This window comes from Seriola dumerili, unplaced genomic scaffold (assembly GCF_002260705.1).
Source record: "Seriola dumerili isolate Sdu_G_001 unplaced genomic scaffold, Sdu_1.0 BDQW01000043.1, whole genome shotgun sequence".
In the NCBI taxonomy this organism is placed as follows: Eukaryota; Metazoa; Chordata; class Actinopteri; order Carangiformes; family Carangidae; genus Seriola; species Seriola dumerili.
Genome location: NW_019174298.1, coordinates 2,445,097 through 2,464,044, shown reverse-complemented (window position 1 = coordinate 2,464,044; position 18,948 = coordinate 2,445,097). Strand labels below are relative to the sequence as shown.

Here is an 18,948-nt window from a genome sequence, read left to right as displayed (position 1 = left end):
TTACATTTTTTCTCTCTCTTCTGTTTATTGTAACTTTATTACAAACAAAATGATTTTGTCATTTTAGTTATGTTGGTACTAATGGCTGCAAATGAGCTGTTAACCCAAGTCAGCTGATTAGAAAAATGTGGGAATTTATTAGATAGCAGCATCTTTGTTTATTTTGTTTTATATACTTGCCACAGTAACGTTGAATGTGTGATCTGGTTGGTTTGTTGTGTGTTACCACATCTGTATTTCTCTCACTAACAACAGTCAGTCGTTAAACTGACGTTATAAAACCAGTGTCTTGTGCAACACTGACAGCAACCTGCCATTTCCCACATATGGCAAAAACAATATTTTGATATATTCCATATTCTGCTGCGCTAACCAAGGCACATTTACAATGGTATGATTGATAAGTGAATAGTGTGCACTGTCTCATGTAAAAAAACAAAACAAAAACAATAAACTCTGTCACCCCAAGTGGACAAAAAAATTAATAACTGCAGGTTAAAGTTTCCTACCGTTTCATTTAAATGAGCTATATAGACATCACTAAAAACCTAATTTCTTTTCTTTTCTTGTTATCACGATGTCACACATCCCCTCTCATTATCAACCTCCATGCTGTTGACACACTACCATGGTTTGTATGTTGCGGTGAGGTGGGAGTGACCATGTTGTAGGTGCATATTGATCTTAGAGGCTTCGATGATCCTGCAGTGGCACCGTCTGTGGTGTGAGAGGATATGAGCCCTCAGAAGAAACACTGGATGGTGACATTACAAGAAGTTTTCTACCCTGCCTTAGCAGTGGTGGGCATCCCCTGTAAGTACATCAAAACTCAGCATCACAGTTAGAGCCTGTTGATTTCACACCAAAAATGATCTTATGTCATTTAGAAATGTTCATTTAATGGATTCATTGTGAAAATATTGGATGTGAGACATCAGATGCCTCAACTGACACAAATCCTCTCCTCAGCCAACACCATCACCTTTCTGATCATATGGAGGAGGAGCTGCATGCTCTCCAGGTCCAGCACTTTCTATCTGATGGCCATATCTGTGGCTGACAACCTTGTTCTGATCTTCATTGTGATTCTTGAGCTTTCTGTCAAATACCACCAGCAGGAGCCGTTTTGGAGTTATGATCCGTGGTGCAGCCTGAGGGACATTTTTAACTACGGGGCCTACAACGCCTCAACGTGGCTGGTGGTCATGTTTACAGTTGAACGCTTTATCGCCATCCACACGTGGAAAATGAAAACTAAAATCTGCACACCGAGATGTGCAGCATGGACAATTACAGCAGTCTTCCTCTTCAGTCATCTTTGTGCCATTCCTTACTACTGGTCTAATGCCTCAGTCTATGTGAACAACCAGACCAGGTGTATTTACAAGACAGAGGCTCCGTTTCAGTTCATTCACACCTTGGTTTGGTTTCAAACACTGCAAGCCTACATAATCCCCTTCCTCGTCATCCTCACACTTAATGGCCTGACTCTGCGCCTCATCTCTCTCAGCAATCGGGTTCATATCACTGCGGATTTGACCTCCAGGGTCAACAAAGTCATGCCCCTGCTGCGCTCCAGGAAGAGAAAATCTGTGGTGCTTCTAGTGACTGTGTCCATGAGTTTCATGCTGCTGTCTGTCACCCGTGCTATAACTCAGATCATCCTCCGCACGACTCACATGTACACTTTTGATCGTAATGATTACTACCATCAGATAAATATAGCAGCAGACACTGGCACCATGCTGAGCCTGAGCAACGCGGCTGTCAACATGTACCTGTATGTCTGCACTCAATCCAAGTTTCGCCAAGAGTTCTTAGCCTGTGTCAGACAAGTGTCTTTCTACTGCAAAGCAAAGCTCTAGGAAAACCCCCGTGTTGTTACTAAACACAATTACTGACACTGTCCTCGAGGAAGTTTGTACAGGTGCTCTCGCCTGGTGTCTGGGAACAGAGGAAATGATCTCATGGCAATCATAACCAGTTAAATGTGAGTCCATAAAACACAGCTTAATTTTCTTTATCACTACGTTTTACTCATTCTGTCCCTGTATTACATGGGAGGATTTGCCTCCATGTAAACAATCCTGACACACATCTGCACTGTTTTATGTTTCAAAATTAATTTCCTGCAATTAGTTTCTAGACTCAGAGCAAACAAACAAGACGGTTTCTTCATATGATTTTACTACAAAACGTGTAAAACCTGTCAACTTAAACCTGTCGCATAATGAATGTGTACTTCACTTGAATATTTTTTAATTATTTTCCCTTTTTTTTATGTCAAGACTAAATATGTTTCATATTTGAACCTAAAAGGCTATAAGAGTTCTCAATGTTTAATACATGTAAACCAATGATATTTAATTTTTTTAGCATTTGTTACTATTTGATTTAGGACCAAATATTGACAATATACTGCATATCTTTTCTTATCTTTTTTGACTATGAAACCAGGTCTGCAATAAAGGATAATTAAATAAATGTAACTCGATTTTTGTGCAAAAACCACATACATCATCTTTTACAACAAAGTACTCCCCAACTATGCCTCATTAATCCACAATATGTGCTAATCAGTTCTTCTGTAGGTTATTACTGAGTATCACAGAGATATGCATAAAAGGTAAAACTGCTTCTTTCAAGGATTCATTGATGTCCATTGATGATATTAACTGACATATCGTCTGTGAAAAAGGCCCTTTACAAACGCAGTTCACTCAATGGCTGCTTCAAGGAAAGGAACAGTTTTTCGTGACACTTTGCAAGTAGGTTGTTCCAAGCATCTTGGAGAACCTGCCACAATGGTGTGGATTTATAGGCTGCCTTAGTATCTTCTGTCTCTTCAATGTGATCCCAGACTGAGTCCATGATCCTGGGATCAGAGCTCTGTGGGGGTCAGACCATCTGTAGGAGGGCTCCTTGTCCTTCTTGTCTCTGAAGATAGCTCTTTTTGATGCTAGCTGTACAGAATACATCACAGAACACCATGAGGATATTGTCTGACGCATAAGAATTTAAACATCTCAATGCCTAAAACTTTTGCACAGTACTGGATGTGTAATAATTACTATTACTACCATACTACCAAAACTATTTACCATATTTGTTGTATTATTACAAACAACAGAAACAATATGTTAATGCTGTAAACCAGTTCTAGTTCATGTATAGTTTCCTTTACAGATACCTGATATTTTCGGATAAATAAGTAGTTCCATCTGAAAGCACCTGAAGCAGACTCAGATGAGAATCACTGGCTGAACAGTAAGAAGGTACAGTTCAGAGAGACTTATTAAGAAAATCGACCTGAAAGTATTGGCTAAAAGTGAGAAGGACAAAAAAGCATTTTAAAAAAGTGAGCTCCATCCACCTACCCACCCATTAGGGAACTATAAGTAAATCTTAATTGCCTTTAGGGGAACAACAGATTGACACAAATTCCATTGTTTACCACCACAGCAACATCCTCAAGAAAACAAACAAACAAACAAACAAACATGATATAGAAAGCAAATATGCAGATGGAACACTAGATTGCTCACCACGGAGACCTGACCGCAACATAACTGAGGCTGTGTAATTACAGCTTTAGTTAAAGTTGAGTCCATTACTTAGAAAAACAAAACAGAAACCTGGCAAAAACAACCAAAATCAAATGAAGACTTAGAGCAAATTCTGTGAGGAGCCTGAAAGAATTTACCGCAGGAGAATTAAAATTTCCTTTGGTGTGGTGAATTCACCAAAGTGAAACACTGCAGTTTTGAAAATACTGGCTTGTTCGAAAAATACGGTTTTGTTACTTTCTTATTGTATCCATATTTCTTGGTGTTTATTGTTTATTTTTTATTGATATTTTGTTTTCAAATAAAAACTAAATATCCTGAAATGTGCTGGTTAATTTCTGGACTTTCAGTTATCCCTTGGACTTAACAACGGTGACAAACCTCAAAGTGGCCGGTTTAAGAACAGGGAAACTGTCCACCAGGGAGGTGGATCTGCTCAACTTCCTGGTGCGAACATGGAAATATGGGTTAAAAAAAACACACCGGTTTTGGGGTTAAAGCACAGACCATGACCCTAAACATCCCTGGTCTGCTTCCAGCTGGGGACCATTGGTGCATGTCATTCCTCGTCTCTCTTTCCCCTCATTTCCTGGCGTCTCCCCACTGTCGGCTGTATAAAAAAAGAGCCTGAAATACCCCCCAAAATATGTTATATGTTAAATTATATCGCTTTCAAAATCATACAGAACATGTTTAATCATTGTATATGGAATTATGGAAATATTTGAAATGGATTTTGGCTGTTAAAAATGATTACATTTCCTTTTCTTTCATTTTTTTAATGAATCAGTGCTTATGTAATGAAGACTATTCTCTAAAATGTTTTTATAAAACTTGTCTGGCACAGCATTAAACTGTTTATAAGACAAACACTTGCACAAGCGCCTCTTTTGATCTCCTGCATATTCATGAATATGGTTATTATTATTATTATTATTAATGTGGTTATTATTATTTACTGATTTGTCCACTTGTTATTAGTCATTATTACATAGTCTTCATCTGATCGTTATTAGTTGTTATTTTGCCTTTTATTGCCTTAGTTAATATTTTACTTGCTTGGTTTACACTGGTTTGTATTCTCTGCACTGAACAAGCTACTGGATTTGCTTTGGGATTAATAAAGTTTCTATCTAATACAATCCAATTAGTGTTTGATCAGTTTGGTAGTTTCATGTGGACAAAACAGTTTTCTCCTAATGTTCTCTCTCACCATCAGAAACCAGTTACCTTGCAATGACTGCTTACTGACCCACCAGTAACTTTACTCTGAAATATCTCTGGGGGCCAAATCAGATCAATAAAACAATAACAACTTCAGTCAATGAACTTTATTACATGTTGTGTTTGCATACAGTAAAGCAGCTTTAAAGCTTCAAAGACTAAGCGGCTGGTGTAGCAGGTAGCGACACTACTTCTTCTTGCCACCTTTTAGAGCTTTGTCTAGTCCTTGGATGTACTTGCGAGGAATTTGATAGTGATCTGAAATTGAAATAAAAGATTAGACAAAGTGAATTTATTTCTGCAAATAAAGCAATTGAGAGAAATTGTGAGAAAGATATTTGAAGTATTATTAAGTTTCAAACCTAATAGCAAACTGCCAACTTGGTGAATCTGGTTGCCTTGGATCTGGACCAGGACTTTATCCTTGGCCCCGGGGATGGGCTGTAAAACAGAGCTGGCCTGGACTCTGCGCTGCAAAGTAGTGGCCACGACTGCAGGATCCAAACAGTACACTTCCAGGTTCTTTATTAGAGTTACCTAGAGACAGCACATGGAAACAATTAAAGCTAGAGCAACAAATCAGCCGGGCCGATAGATGAAGTGATATTAACTTCTCGCAGATATACTTGCATTGTGTATGTGGGTCATTCCATACTAACTCACCTAGAACCACCCAGTTCAAGTCAGGGATTTTCTTGAAAATAATCATATAAAAACTTAATATTAAATTAATTCAATTAAATTCAGAGTCCTACAACTCCAAATACTTATTACTACAAATTCCATAATTTTTGTAATTTCTCATATGTGCACTCCAGGCCTGCACTGACTGCTTATATTTCACTGGAGTTGAAATTTGTACTGAACAAGGATAATTTGCAACAGGTATTCATGTTTTACAGAAATCAAATGAATAAAAATAAATTTTTAACGGAGCAAAGTCTTTCATTTTCAAAAAGTATTATCTTCACTAGTTTTTACTTTCTTGCAGCCAAATTTTGATTATGTGTAGTATTATTATATATTAAATATTGTATGTCAGGTGTTTAGTGGATATCTGTAAATTGTAGCTACAGAAAATAGGGTGGCACTCTCCCCTTCTAAACTGCATGAGTCTGCATCGGTCACACGCCATGTCACCCACCACCACAGGTAAATTCTCAACCTGTGGGAAATAATGATATTACTACATCATTTAATAATTTTCTGTATAAAATTTCAAGTTAGCATAATATTAACACTGTATGGCAGAGTTACTGTCGGTTATAGCATAGAAAAATTGATCGTACATCAGCAGTATTCAAGGATGGTCCAGTTTTCCTCATCATTCTCGGACAGGTAGTACTGTCTTCCATTTGTTGTAGCCGGGGGATCAATGATGCACAGCACTTTCTGAAGAGGCACCCAACATGTTTCCTGTCTTGCCGGCCAGTGCAAGGATTTTGCTGGTCCATGTGGATGCATGACCATGACCATCATCAGACGTTTCCATGACAGATCCAAGCCACCACATCTGGTCACACATAGAAGCAAGGTATTTTCCCGGATCACAGTGGCGTACATTAGAAATCGTCAACTCAGTTGCTGATGCTGAAGTTGCTGTTTTCAATTCAAGAGTTTTCTCAGTGGCTGGAATTTAACTTGGTGACTACGGGTGCCACTCACTGTTTTTGCATTGAGATATCTGTATTTCAGCTGATCATCGTGCTGAAGTACATCTTCACTTGAAATATAGAGCAACTTCATATTTCGTATGTTGTCATCTCCCCAATCACACAGCTCTCTTGGAGTAAATATGTGGCTAGTGGAAAGAGCCTTGCTTTTACTGCTTCTTGTTTTATGGTGCTCTCCAATGCTATCACAGGACTTCTTGCCGTGGCTGGTGGCAAACAAGTATCACTCAGCTGTGAGGCCAAAGTCCTCCTGGTGATGCTGGTGATGATTAAAATTTTTGTACTGTGATGCAGCACCATCTGAAAAGGTACAAAAGAGTTTTCTATTGGAAATGGGAAAATACACTGATGTAGTAAAATGTTGTAAATGATCGCTGATTACACACATGCTGATGTGACGGGTGTCCCCATTGTCATCTTTAGGTCACAAAGGGATGGATAGTGGCCTGGGAGATTTCCCAATGAAATCCCTGGGCTGCATCTTGGATCAGAAAGCTGTAACTTTCTGAAAAATCCAAAAGAACCACAGCTTCAATTTGGTGAGTGTTCTCCTTTAACTGAGCCAAGTATGATGAATGGTTCATTACAATAAAATCATGACTTGTCAGTTTATCCAATTTGTCAGCCAGTATTTCCATGAAATCTTGAAAGCTGCTACTGAAGCCTTGAAGGTTGGTTCTGTCAGTTGTAATCCATTGCTTATATTTTAAAGTGTCATCTAAAGACACTTCATGGGCCTGTAGGATGTTTTCCAAGTACTCCCGCAAAGCATCTGATCAAGGAGAGTTGGGACATCTGTGCAGCATGCAGTTTGTCATTGGTTGAGCAAACAAGCTTATGCATTAGTCCCTTATAAGTGGCTATGTTGTGTGTGAGCAGTGGGAGGGCACGCACCATTAACTCGACATTCAGATGATTCGTGTACTTAGAGGACTTAGGAGCACAAACATTTTGGTACAGTTATTTGAGAGTCATGAGGATTCTAGTGCGTTTACCCTCGTCCACCACACTTAACATCCTTTGCCCCTGGCATAAGCCTGGAATACTGGTCATCCATGTAAAACTGTATCACTCATATTTGAAGGTCATTAGCTTAGGGCCTGGCTAACTTTGGTTCCACTTCCCCGAAACTGTCCTTTCATCAACATCAAGTTTAACCTTGTGCTCAATAACTTTGAATTCTTGCAGTTTTGGCATTTTACCAGCTTGATAGTTCGAAAGTAAGCATCTGGACTTGCTTTCGTCATGAAGAAATACAGATTTTCTCTTTGAGTAAATCAATGAGCCTGTCTAAATAACATGGCTGGTTGACACTTCACCCTGGGGCACATCCACTGCAAGACATTGAGCAATTTCATGCGTAACAGCTTACTTTAATTCAAAACATTTATGTTCCCCATAGCTGGCATTGGGTTTCATCTCTGCTTGCTACAGATGTTGGTGTGTACTCTTTCAGTCATCTGTGTATCTTCATCAGTTTCTATTTGAGTCCTTTATCACATGCGGCGGGCACAACTTCTGTCCAGGCTTGACAGACCTTCCTGTGAGTGCCCTTGCTTCCTCCTAATGATCCTGAGTGAGTGACTCCGTTTGCTGTTGACATGGAAGTTGAAGGGCTCACAACACTGTTTTTGAAGAAAGCTGTATTTCACCAAAATTACTTGGTGATGGAAACAAACTGTGGCATCATCCGTCAAGGAAGTACATCCACTTGAAAGATCCAAACTTGAAAGATGAGCTTTTCCATTAGTGTAGGCTGTCTCATGACAGTTGGCTTCTTCTGCTGGGCTTTTTTCCGATAAAGTAGGGCTCCAAATGACAAAATGAAGTATGATTGCACTCATTTATATACTTCAGGGTATGTTGCAATGCATTGACCTAAACCTAAAGTTCTGGATTCTGGGTGAATTTGCATGGAATGACCCATAAGTCAGCCACTAAGTAACAAGAAGCTGCAGTACAGAAATCCCAAAAGTTGCGCATCCAGCTTATACAGTGCATTAGCCGATATGTAGTCATCAGAAGCCCTGTTCAGACCTGGCACTAGCACGCGTCTCGAGTGATCTGATCACAGACGGACAGCTCTAAGCACGTGAGTTCACACAGTGAGAGAGAGAGAGAGAGAGAGAGAGAGAGAGAGAGAGAGAGAGAGAGAGAGAGAGAGAGAGAGAGAGCGAGAGAGCAAGAGAGCACGAGTGGGGCATGCAGGGGCTGAGTGAATCAATTTGCTGCACACAGCTCTACAGTGAAATTTAGCCATTTGAAATAGTAAAATATTTTTGGTTCATTACGAAACTGTGGCGGGACTAATTACACTGTGGCAGAGGATGTCAGTTAAGTAGGCAGTCCTTCAATGTGTACAAGGACACAATTGCATTCACACTGCTAAAAGAATGTGGCCACATGTGGCCAGGACCACATCTGAATGTGGTCTGAGTGATCGGATCTCAAATGGATCCTCCATGCTTCTTGGATTGCGTTCACACTTGAACTTAGAGCTGTCCACCTGTGATCGGATCACCCGAGACACATGTTAATACCAGGTCTTAACAGGGCCAGAACTCAGGGTCATGAAATTTTGTGCAGACATTAATAGTCCCCAGAGAATGAAGCCTTATGTCTGTGGTGACCCCCTGACTTTTCCTAAGGCACCACAACTCACTCATATTTGTGGTTAAACTGAAATGTCTCTGCAACAATTAGATGGATTGCCATGAAATCTGCCAGACATTCATAGATCATTTAGCATGGCAGTGGACCATAAACTGTCAAATATAAAGTATAAAAAAAATCCACACTGCTCTACAGCAAAGAAATTGTAGCTTGAGTTGTCACCTTCTTATTGGAGCCTCGAGAAGCCACAGAGATGTCTATGGGCTCTATGTGACCCTTCTTTATTATGGGTGTTTGTCCGGGGAACACAACTTGGTAGCACTCCTGCATTCTTCGCAATGTCCTGTGAAAATGACGTTTAATAGTTTAATCAGTACCAAATGTTAGATGATAGAGAGATGGAGACTGATTGCCCTGCAAAAGAGTTTCCTTGATCATTACATAGAAAAATGTCTAGCTTTACTGAGAAGACAAACACTGAGCCTTTCTTCACCTTGATCTGTTGTCTTCGCTATCAACAATCTCTCCTGGCCCAGAAAATCACAGTCCTTGTGGTCTCCATGTGGTACCTCGTAGCCCACAATGTGTATTCACATGTTTTGAGGAGGTGCGTGTCAGCTTCAGCAGCAACCTCCAGTGGAGCTACAGACCTTGTGTAACACCCTGATGCAGATGTATAAATCTGGCTTAAAAATAGAGACTCCTATTTTGCTATTCAAAGTCATCAGAAATCATTCAAATGAAATATGACACTGGTAATTCTTGAAACTCCCAGGGGTGGAAAAAGCAATGCAAGGGAGGTCTTTGCTTTTGGCTGACCAGGATCACAAACAATATCACTGATGCTCAGACTTTTCAGAGCAGCAGCGATATTGTTGTTTACAGATCTGGATTAACTGTGGCATTAAGGGTGATTATTTTATCTCCTGCCCATCCCGCAATGATGATGCTCACCACCTCCATTTCCCTGCATCAGTAAATATAGTATATTTGCATGCTGACTCAGGTTGGTATGATGGATGACGGTATTCAAGGGCTGAAAGGAATGGGTAACAGCAACAGTTTTGTTTAATATTGTACGCGGTCCCTTAAAAAACAAAATGAGAAACAAAATGATAAAAATAAGTCTTAACCTGCTGAAGAGGTCATCCCACTTGAGAGACTCCACCTCCTGGTACTCCGATTTCTCCAGCAAGCAGTCACATAGAGTCGGGTTTATGGTCACGTAACTGTCAGAAGGGAAAAAAAGCACTGAAGCCACTTGTACTGAAAGGAACAGCACACAGTTGATGCAAAGCACTCAACAGGAAACACACTGCCTTTTTAAGATATGCCAAGTCTGTGACAGATTTTATTTAATTTCTCCTATCGCTCATTATCAATTTGTTTCACATGATGATGCCCAAATTTCTATGACCTAAAAAGAAACATGAGATGTCTCTTTAGTTTCAGAGTCACATTTAAGCATTTTAGCAAATTATAACAACATCACATGGCCTAGGGTCAGCCTCATGTTTGTGCAGTGGCTATTAGGCTGCCCTTTTACCACTGCATCCAGTAATGGAAAAACCAGCGAAATGGTTATATTTAAACCCAAACTGAGCTTGATTGTGTCAAGAATGGAGTTTCTTTTTTCTCTTATGTCAGCTGACAGACACAGAATTTGATTGTGAAATGCAAATCCATGAAATCTTTCCTAAAACACCCTCACAGACACGTGAAACATGAAATACAACAAAACCATGAGCTCTGACAATACGCTCCGATATCTGTTGTTTTCAAACAATGCACTCATCAACACACCGATTTCCCCTAACAGGACTTGAGCATCCACTTACTTTTTATTATTTCCATCCACCAGTTCATTCTTCTTCACATACTCTGTGACTATATTTCTCACTTCAACAGGCTGCAAAATTGCTCCTTTCCTGTAGGGAACCAAAGCACACATTAGTACAAGAATAAATGTGCAAATATGAGAAATTTATCAAGGTATCTTCAGTTTAAGGAGTTATTCAGTATTTCTGTAATGCCACTAAATTTAACACCAACTTAAAAATAAAGACATAGAATTGGCACTATTATTTGAATATGTATTTATTTGATGTATTTAGTGTTTATTTTTAAGTTTTTATGTCCTAATTATTTATTGATGTGTACCATAGACCGTGATGTCACCCATAGGTTTCTGAAGAGCTGTTTTGAAGCTCAGTGTGGGCTACTCTGCTGTTGCCACCTTGGCAGTGAATTACTCTGCCTGGGTCCCGGGTAATCCCAAAACAGGCAAAGTGGTGGGGTGTGTGGAACTGAGGCTTCAGTGAATGCTGGGTTGTGGTAAGTATATGCTCCCCCGTCTGTCACTCAAAGGGCCACACCCTCAATTATGCATAACTTAAGCCTTAATAGAATATAAACACTTGAGTTATATAAAAATTCAACCCTAGCATTTATAGCCTCAGCCGAGTTTACACTGCCCGTCAATGCATGGACTTTTGAAATACACAAAACTCGACAAGAAAACACATTAGCCCAAAACATGAAAACAGCCATTTAAAGATCCCATTCAGTGCTCCTGTTTTAAGATATAAAAACACTCTGCTTGGAATAATAGTTTGTATCTAATGTGTGTGTGTGTGTGTGTATGTAATCTACTCCTCTCTCATTGAAAAATCCTTAATCCCTGAATATACAAGCATTTTTCGTTTCAACAGTTTAACCACTGAATGAAAGATGTCTAACTTCACTGAAAACTCCTTCCTCAGTATAAACTATATATACACCAGAGGCTTCAAATTTCCACATCACACTTGTTAAATTTTCATTTATTTAATTGGCTGCAAACTAATTGATGTCAAAATGTCATGCTCATATACATATACATATATATACACACACACACACACAAAGACTGTTGATATTTGAACTCAACAACAAAACAAAAACACCCCTCCCTTCAGTGCTCCTTCAGAAACTCCACTTCCCAAATTGATGGACACGCATTGCCAAAGCACAGACACTGTGGTGGAATCCAGAGCATCTTATAGGGCGTGGAAGTGAAGATTCTTTCTCATACTTGAAGCAAAACAAACTTTATAATATATAATGTCATCAAACAAATGACATGCACACAAACACAGGACCACAAACAAAGCAGAGTAAAAACTAGAGAGTTAGTTAGTCTTTTACAAAACTACAGTGAAAGAAGAGAGGACTGTGATATGATATGATATGATATATAAAAAGTATATTAACTTACAATTGCTTACTCTACCTTTAAACTCAGATTTGAAGTGATCACAGAGAAACTTTCCCCCTCTGACAGATGAATATACACTCACACTACACATACATCATTAACTAATTCATTAGTTAATTAAATTAATTTATAAATTTAAATAAGTACAGATTACTTAGTAACCCTCATCCTTTTTGGCGGATATCATATATCTTTCTCTTCATGATTATTGACTTTTTACCCACTTCCTGCAGATCACTTCAATTTTGGATTCATGATCTACCCACAGATTTTCAATGATGTGTAGACATTTACACTGGAAAACAAACCATGAACTGAAAACAAATGAACTTTTGCAATTCTATTTTCTCTCTTCATACACTGTATTGTGGCCTCAAACATTTCCACAATAGAATAAGTGTAAATAATAAAATTAGTGATGGCTTAATTCAATGTAGCTGCTTCAGTTCAGTAGCTCTTAGAGATGTGATAAATTGCAGCCTACAACTGTCAGTAATGACACAAACTAATGATTCAGCAGTGTCAGAAATCTCAGTTTGCTAACTATGGAGCAAAACAGTTGAGTGACTATTCTTTATGGAGTAGTAAATGAGTGAACCAAAGACTGATTTTGGGCAAAGTTTAGGATAAAGTGTACGACGTGTGTCTTGGAAATATCGTCTTACTGCCTCACAGGAAGGTCAGAGGTCAATGTCAGCTACAGCTCAGCCCTCCTGGAGATGGTAAGGATTTAGTGTCTCATTCAAGTAAACCTGAAACTTGTGGATGCTTACTGAAACACAAGCTTCAACGCTCTCTGCTACGTCCCCTTGCTGTCAGAAGGGAAGTAAAAGCACACACGCATGCACGCGCACACCCCACCTCTTGTTTGCCTCCAGAAAGAGAGGCTCCAGGCGAGCAGAGACAGAGTATAAAGTTGTGATCTCAGGAGGATGGTATGGAGTTTCTCCTTCCCCTCCATCCTGCACCGGAGCCGCTTCACCGCCTGTCTCCTCAAGAACGTTGAAGGAGCGCAGTCTATAAAGTGTTAAAGTCATACAAAAAGGAAAAACACAGGGCTAGTCAGGCTGAATGTGGGCGGGTTGTGAGTTTGAATCTCAACCAAGAATTTCTTTAAGTTGAAGCAGGGCTTGGCTCACTCTGGGTTTTTCCAGTCCACCTCGACAATGCTCTCCACCCCCTTGGTCAGTTCTTTTACTCGCACAAGGTTGTGCTGCTGCTGCATGGCCTGAAGAAACTTTGACAGCTGTTGGAAAAAAAAAAAAAACAACAAAAAAAAAACATCTGATACATTTACTGGAGGAGTTATATAGTAGTCTATTTATCTGTGTAAAATATCATATTATGGACATTGGGTATACCTTTTTATAGCTGGATTTCTTGATATCAAGTTGCTTTCCACTTGGGCTGAAAAGAAATGCAAAAATATTTTCAGTACTAAATTTAATTCCTCCTGTGCACTTATTAAAAGATAAACTGTGTTTTACCAGCAGGCGAACATGTGGTTGCGGAGAAATGTACTGGTCAGCAGAGGGAGCTCTGACTTCTTCACCTTGCTCTTAAGAGCATGCAGGAAACACTGCACCAGCAGGGCATCCATTATCTCTGTGAAATCAGGGTAAGACCTGGGTCATATCCTTTTCCCTCACAACAAGCTCCCATTTTGTCACATCATTTATCACTTATTTTCCAGTTGAAACAACAAAACATAACCATATTGTCACAAAAATCACCCTGTGACCATTTATTGGTGAATGTGTGAAAATTGGATTTGAATCAGGGATAACAGAACTTATGAAGTTTTAACTCAGTTTTATTAAGAGCAGATTGATGGTAAGTACTTCAAAGTCAAATCTACAACTTGAAATAATTCCCTTTTAAATGAAATTTTAATAAACGATCGGAGATATGACTAAATCTGGTACCTTGTGGTGTTTTCTGGTCATCTTGATTCTCCTCCTCTTCTTCATTGCCCTTTTCACCTTCCTCTTCCTTCTGTTCAGCCAGGCTCAGCTCCTCAATACCAGAACAGACTTGATCTGTGACCATTTCACCGGCACTCCGTTCCTCCTCCACACACGTCTCAACCTCCTCCTTTTCTTCCTCCTCCTCCTCCTCCTCATCAGTCTCACATTCGTCTCCATTCACCCCTTGTCCATCGTTCTCTATATCCGGTAAAGAAGGAGGAACTGACTTGTCTCCAAAAGCCCTTAAAAAAGGATATAACAAACCACACGTGCAAAGTTAACTCACCTGTAGTGCTGCACAGTGAACCCTGTAAATGTAATCTTGATTTTGGCTTCTACGATTCGATATACTCCATACTACATTTGACACAATTTCTATTTAGAGAATGACTGAATATTAAAATAATGATAAATGCGGTGGATAATTCTGCTTAATGTGATAGAAGTCTTGCTGGTTGACTTGTGATGGAAGCAGAAACATTTGTTGAAGCTCAGTCGAGGAGAACAGAGATGAGCAATACATTAAGGGCGTATTTAAGCCGATACAAAACTTACATGCCCAAACAAGGATATTCTTCATGGGACCTCAGCACCAATACATGTGTGAATCCTACACATTAAAGCAATACTTTCTTCAAGGGATGGCTATCTCAGAGCTATGACTGTTCACTCCCTCCACCCATGGCTTGGTCCATCATATCTTTACAACCTTGGTTGTTATGACAACGGCCGGAAATATGCTTATGAGTGAGGTTTAACTGTTGGGGGCTGAAGACAGGTTTAGATGTAGTCTGTTGTTCAGGAACAGAAACATTTCAAAAGGACACAGTTATCAAACAAGGAAGGTTGAGCAGGGGTCACTTTACAATTCTCAAACCAAAGACTAATAAAAGAAAACTCTATGTCATGTATGAAACCATATCTCACTGGAACAGTTTGTTTCATATCTCAACAATATAAAAAAAGAGAACTGAGAATGTTATTGCTGTTTTGTTTTACATGCTGACTGTCTACTATTTTAATGTTTTGTATAGGTTTGATGTAATTTTACTGTTGGAGGCAATGGTAATGTAATTACATTGTTCACTATAACTAGTTTAAATGTAAACCTGTTGATGATATGTATTTGAAAACAACCTATGACGATCACAATAATCAATAAACAACAACAATACACTCTCCTATCTGTCTGGTAAATTACAGCTACATCCACGAGCTGGTTATCTTAGTTTAGCATAAAGATGGAAAAAAAAAAAAAAAAGGGGGGGGGGGGGGTTATTTACTTTTTCGTTAACAAAGCAAATAAGCTTATTTCCCAATATGTCAAACTATTCCAGAAAGGTTCATTTAAACAATGTAGGAAGATGGAAGCTACTCACCAGAGATTATCCATGTACGTGTGGACAACACACACTCCTCTTCCCTTCATGCCCGAACTGTGCATCTCTGCACTGGACACTGCAGCTGTGCCGACTGCAACAGGAGCTCTACAATCAACCGGGAGAGCGGTGTCACACTTACATCCGTGAGGAACGTGTTAGTTAGTCTTTCCAAATCTTTTATTATAACCTACCTATTATTCACGAGTGTAACAGCACAGCAGTCGCCCCGTTTCACATCTGGGAGACCACTTGAAGGCACCACTACGCCTGGCAGCATGAGATCTTTGTGAAACACAGTGTTTGTTACTTTATATCAATCTTAAAGTACAGTATTAAACATCTGTCCAGGTCTTGAGCACAGAAAAAGGAGCGTACCTGCCCCTCCGATCAACTTCTGAAGCACAGGAGTCCATGTCCTTAACGTCGGCAAGAGAGCAGGGTAGCGCCAAAGCACATATACTGACAATGTAACAATGGACAGTTAAAATAAGTCACTTAAAGGAGCAAGTCATTCAACTCAGTGTAACTGAATATCTGGCTTATTACCTGTAGGATAAAGTCGTTTCTCCAGTTCAAAGAACAGTGGATTTTTATGAAGAACGTAAAGCGTCACAGCTTCTCCTTTATGTGCATAAATCTTGACTACATTTATCTCCTCTTTGTTGGGGACAAGCTCCGACAGCTCATCAGCAGAGAGTGAAGGAAAGGCTGCAGATATGTCAGCTTTGAGCTTTCTCCTAAAGGCAGCAACAAAAACAAAACTCTCATTCAGTGGGTAATGTCACACTTGTAACACCTTCTGCTACAGATACAGATTTTGCATATTTTACAGATGCAATATTTTGTTTCCTCTTTGACTGAATTTGTTGTTTTCCACACTTCCTAATCACGACGATAGCCATAAGCCATACTTTCCTCAGACTTAACAGCAACTTAATGGGACTTCCTAACAGGGTAAAATTACAAAGTAAATATGCTGTGTTTTTTTTTTTTTTTTTGCTTTCAACTGTATTTTTTTTAATACAAGGAAAGCTTACCAAAGAGTGATATCTGTGCCTTCTTTCTATGAATGTTGAATGATCTGTAAATAATCCGTCTAAGTGAACTGGAATTAGCCATGATTTACCCAATAAATGGCAATTCATCCTGGAGCTGATAGTTATTTGATTAATCAATAAGTCAGTCAAAAGAAAATTTATTGGCAACTATTTTTATAATCAAACAATTATCTAATTACTTTTTAAATAAGAAATGCCCAATAGTTGAAGGTTCCAGGTTCTCAATTGTGAGAATTTGCTGTCTATTTCCAATGGTACAACCTCATGCTCTGGGACATCATTAAGATGATTTTTGAAACAATTGGCAGATTAAGCAATAATGAAAAATAATCAATGGTTGCAGCCCCAAGTCTTCCCACTAGACATTTTCAAATGTTGTTAAAATATGAGTATGTCAGAGATTTCTGTGAAAACTCTGGCGGATGTTGGCTGTGCAGCTTTAATTTTGAAAGAAAAATCTTGTATTTAATTACAGCAAGAACAACAATCCCTAAATAATCCTTAACAACACTCCTGCCAGCTAATGAGCTGACTTTTTTCACCTCAGTCCAGATGCTGGGATTTACAGGAAATTCAAGATAGTTAAATACAGCTGGCTAGCCAAACACACACTGCTTGGGTCTGAATCTGGAGCCTCAGGGACAAAAATGAAGTTTTACGAGCAGTACACTGTTGGTATCAGGTGAGGTCTATTTCAGTGGCCTTTTGACGTTAAAAGTAGTTTGCAATAATGCCTGCATAGAAAAAAATCACGCAGGAATAAATGGCTGAGGGTAAAAGTGGCTATTCTGGTTAGAGCTGGCAGCAGGCAGCAGCACTGACTCACCTGTCTGATCCTTTGATCACGGTGTTAGATTTGACACGGAACGGTTTGGCAAACATCTTCTCAGAAAATAAACAACTACTACGACGAACTCAACGTGTCCGCTTCTCAGGTAATGTAAATGTGTCAGTACATCATCACAGATATTTTAAAACAACACCTCTGCACCGGAGACACTGACTAACATATTTCTTATTTTGGCATTGAAGTAATCAGCTGTTCCTCGTTGGGTATGATGGTCCGACACATATTTATTTCCGACGTGAAACTGCACAGCGGCAACGCGACGTAACATCAGTTCCGCATGACAAATGAAGCACGTGAATTATTATTAGAACAACATTAGTTTATCTATGTATTCATACTTCTTTTTTAAGATTTTGGGTAATATATCGCCCCCAATCCTCAAAATGTCCATCATAGTCAGTACTGAAATGTAGATGTAACCAGGTACATTTACTCAAATAGACAACTTCAGTACAAATTTTGAGGTACTTGAGTTTTTTCTTGTCATGCCACTTTATACTTGTACTCCACTACTCTCTAATGTACTTATTGCTCCATTCCATTTATTTGACAGTTTTAAGTTACTAGTAACTTAACTTTAAGATTTTTACATGCAAAACAAATGAAAAGCTTATAAAAGATTATGCTTTGTTATAAATGAAAGTAGCCAATAGTACACATAAGTAAAGCTGAAACTAATTGTCAATTAATTCATTATTTGATTGATGGAAAACGAATTGGAAACTATTCTGTTAATCATTTAAGTTATTACATTCATATTCATGCAAAAATGCCAAACATTTCTTGGCTCCAGCTTGCAACATTAGAGGAATATGAGTGATAATAATAATCTAATAATATATAATTGTGTAAAACAATTTAAGGGGCATTTTTTGCACTGAGTAGTTTTGCTTTCAACATATCAAGTACATTTTCAAATACTTTACAGTAATGGGTAATTTTTACAGTGTGAAATTAGTACTTTTACTTCAGCACAGGATCTGAATTCTGATGGTTCACATACAGATGTACTGAAGTGCATTTGAACTATGATGACCATGATATCTTAGGCAAGAAGATGACTACAAATCCTTGAACTGAGCCAAACAAAGCGATTCAAATCAACAAAGGGAGTCATGATTTCCACCTCTACATGACTGGAGCACCTTATTTTTCAGAAACATTTGCTGGCTTTATAGTCTCAAAAATCCTGAGTTTGGGGTGGCAGTGGCAATGCCCCCAATCCCCAGGCACGCCCCTGCCCGACCGTTGCACAGAGATGCTATTTTAACGTCCACCATTTCAGGCCGGAAGTTTGGGCATTTGTTTGTCTATTAAGTCATTTATGTAATTCTATATATTAAATCACACTACGCGGTG

General features: G+C 39.0%; 2 protein-coding genes across 2 annotated transcripts; one reads left to right on the top strand and one right to left on the bottom strand.

Moving 5' to 3' along the window:
• The first annotated feature begins 734 nt into the window (after positions 1–734).
• On the top strand, positions 735–1,865 carry LOC111217280 (probable G-protein coupled receptor 139). The gene is made up of 2 exons (XM_022739063.1): positions 735–813; positions 970–1,865. The coding sequence occupies exons 1-2, from the start codon at positions 735–737 to the stop codon at positions 1,863–1,865; spliced, it is 975 nt and encodes a 324-aa protein (XP_022594784.1).
• A 3,036-nt stretch (positions 1,866–4,901) lies between these two features.
• eif2d (eukaryotic translation initiation factor 2D) lies at positions 4,902–17,791 on the bottom strand. The gene is made up of 15 exons (XM_022739102.1): positions 17,566–17,791; positions 16,228–16,418; positions 16,057–16,140; positions 15,873–15,963; positions 15,679–15,786; positions 14,258–14,541; positions 13,820–13,937; positions 13,694–13,739; positions 13,472–13,578; positions 13,194–13,349; positions 10,915–11,004; positions 10,210–10,305; positions 9,299–9,419; positions 5,153–5,327; positions 4,902–5,048 (listed from the first exon to the last, which is right to left on the bottom strand). The coding sequence occupies exons 1-15, from the start codon at positions 17,619–17,621 to the stop codon at positions 4,978–4,980; spliced, it is 1,794 nt and encodes a 597-aa protein (XP_022594823.1). The 5' UTR covers positions 17,622–17,791; the 3' UTR covers positions 4,902–4,977.
• Positions 17,792–18,948: the final 1,157 nt, after the last annotated feature.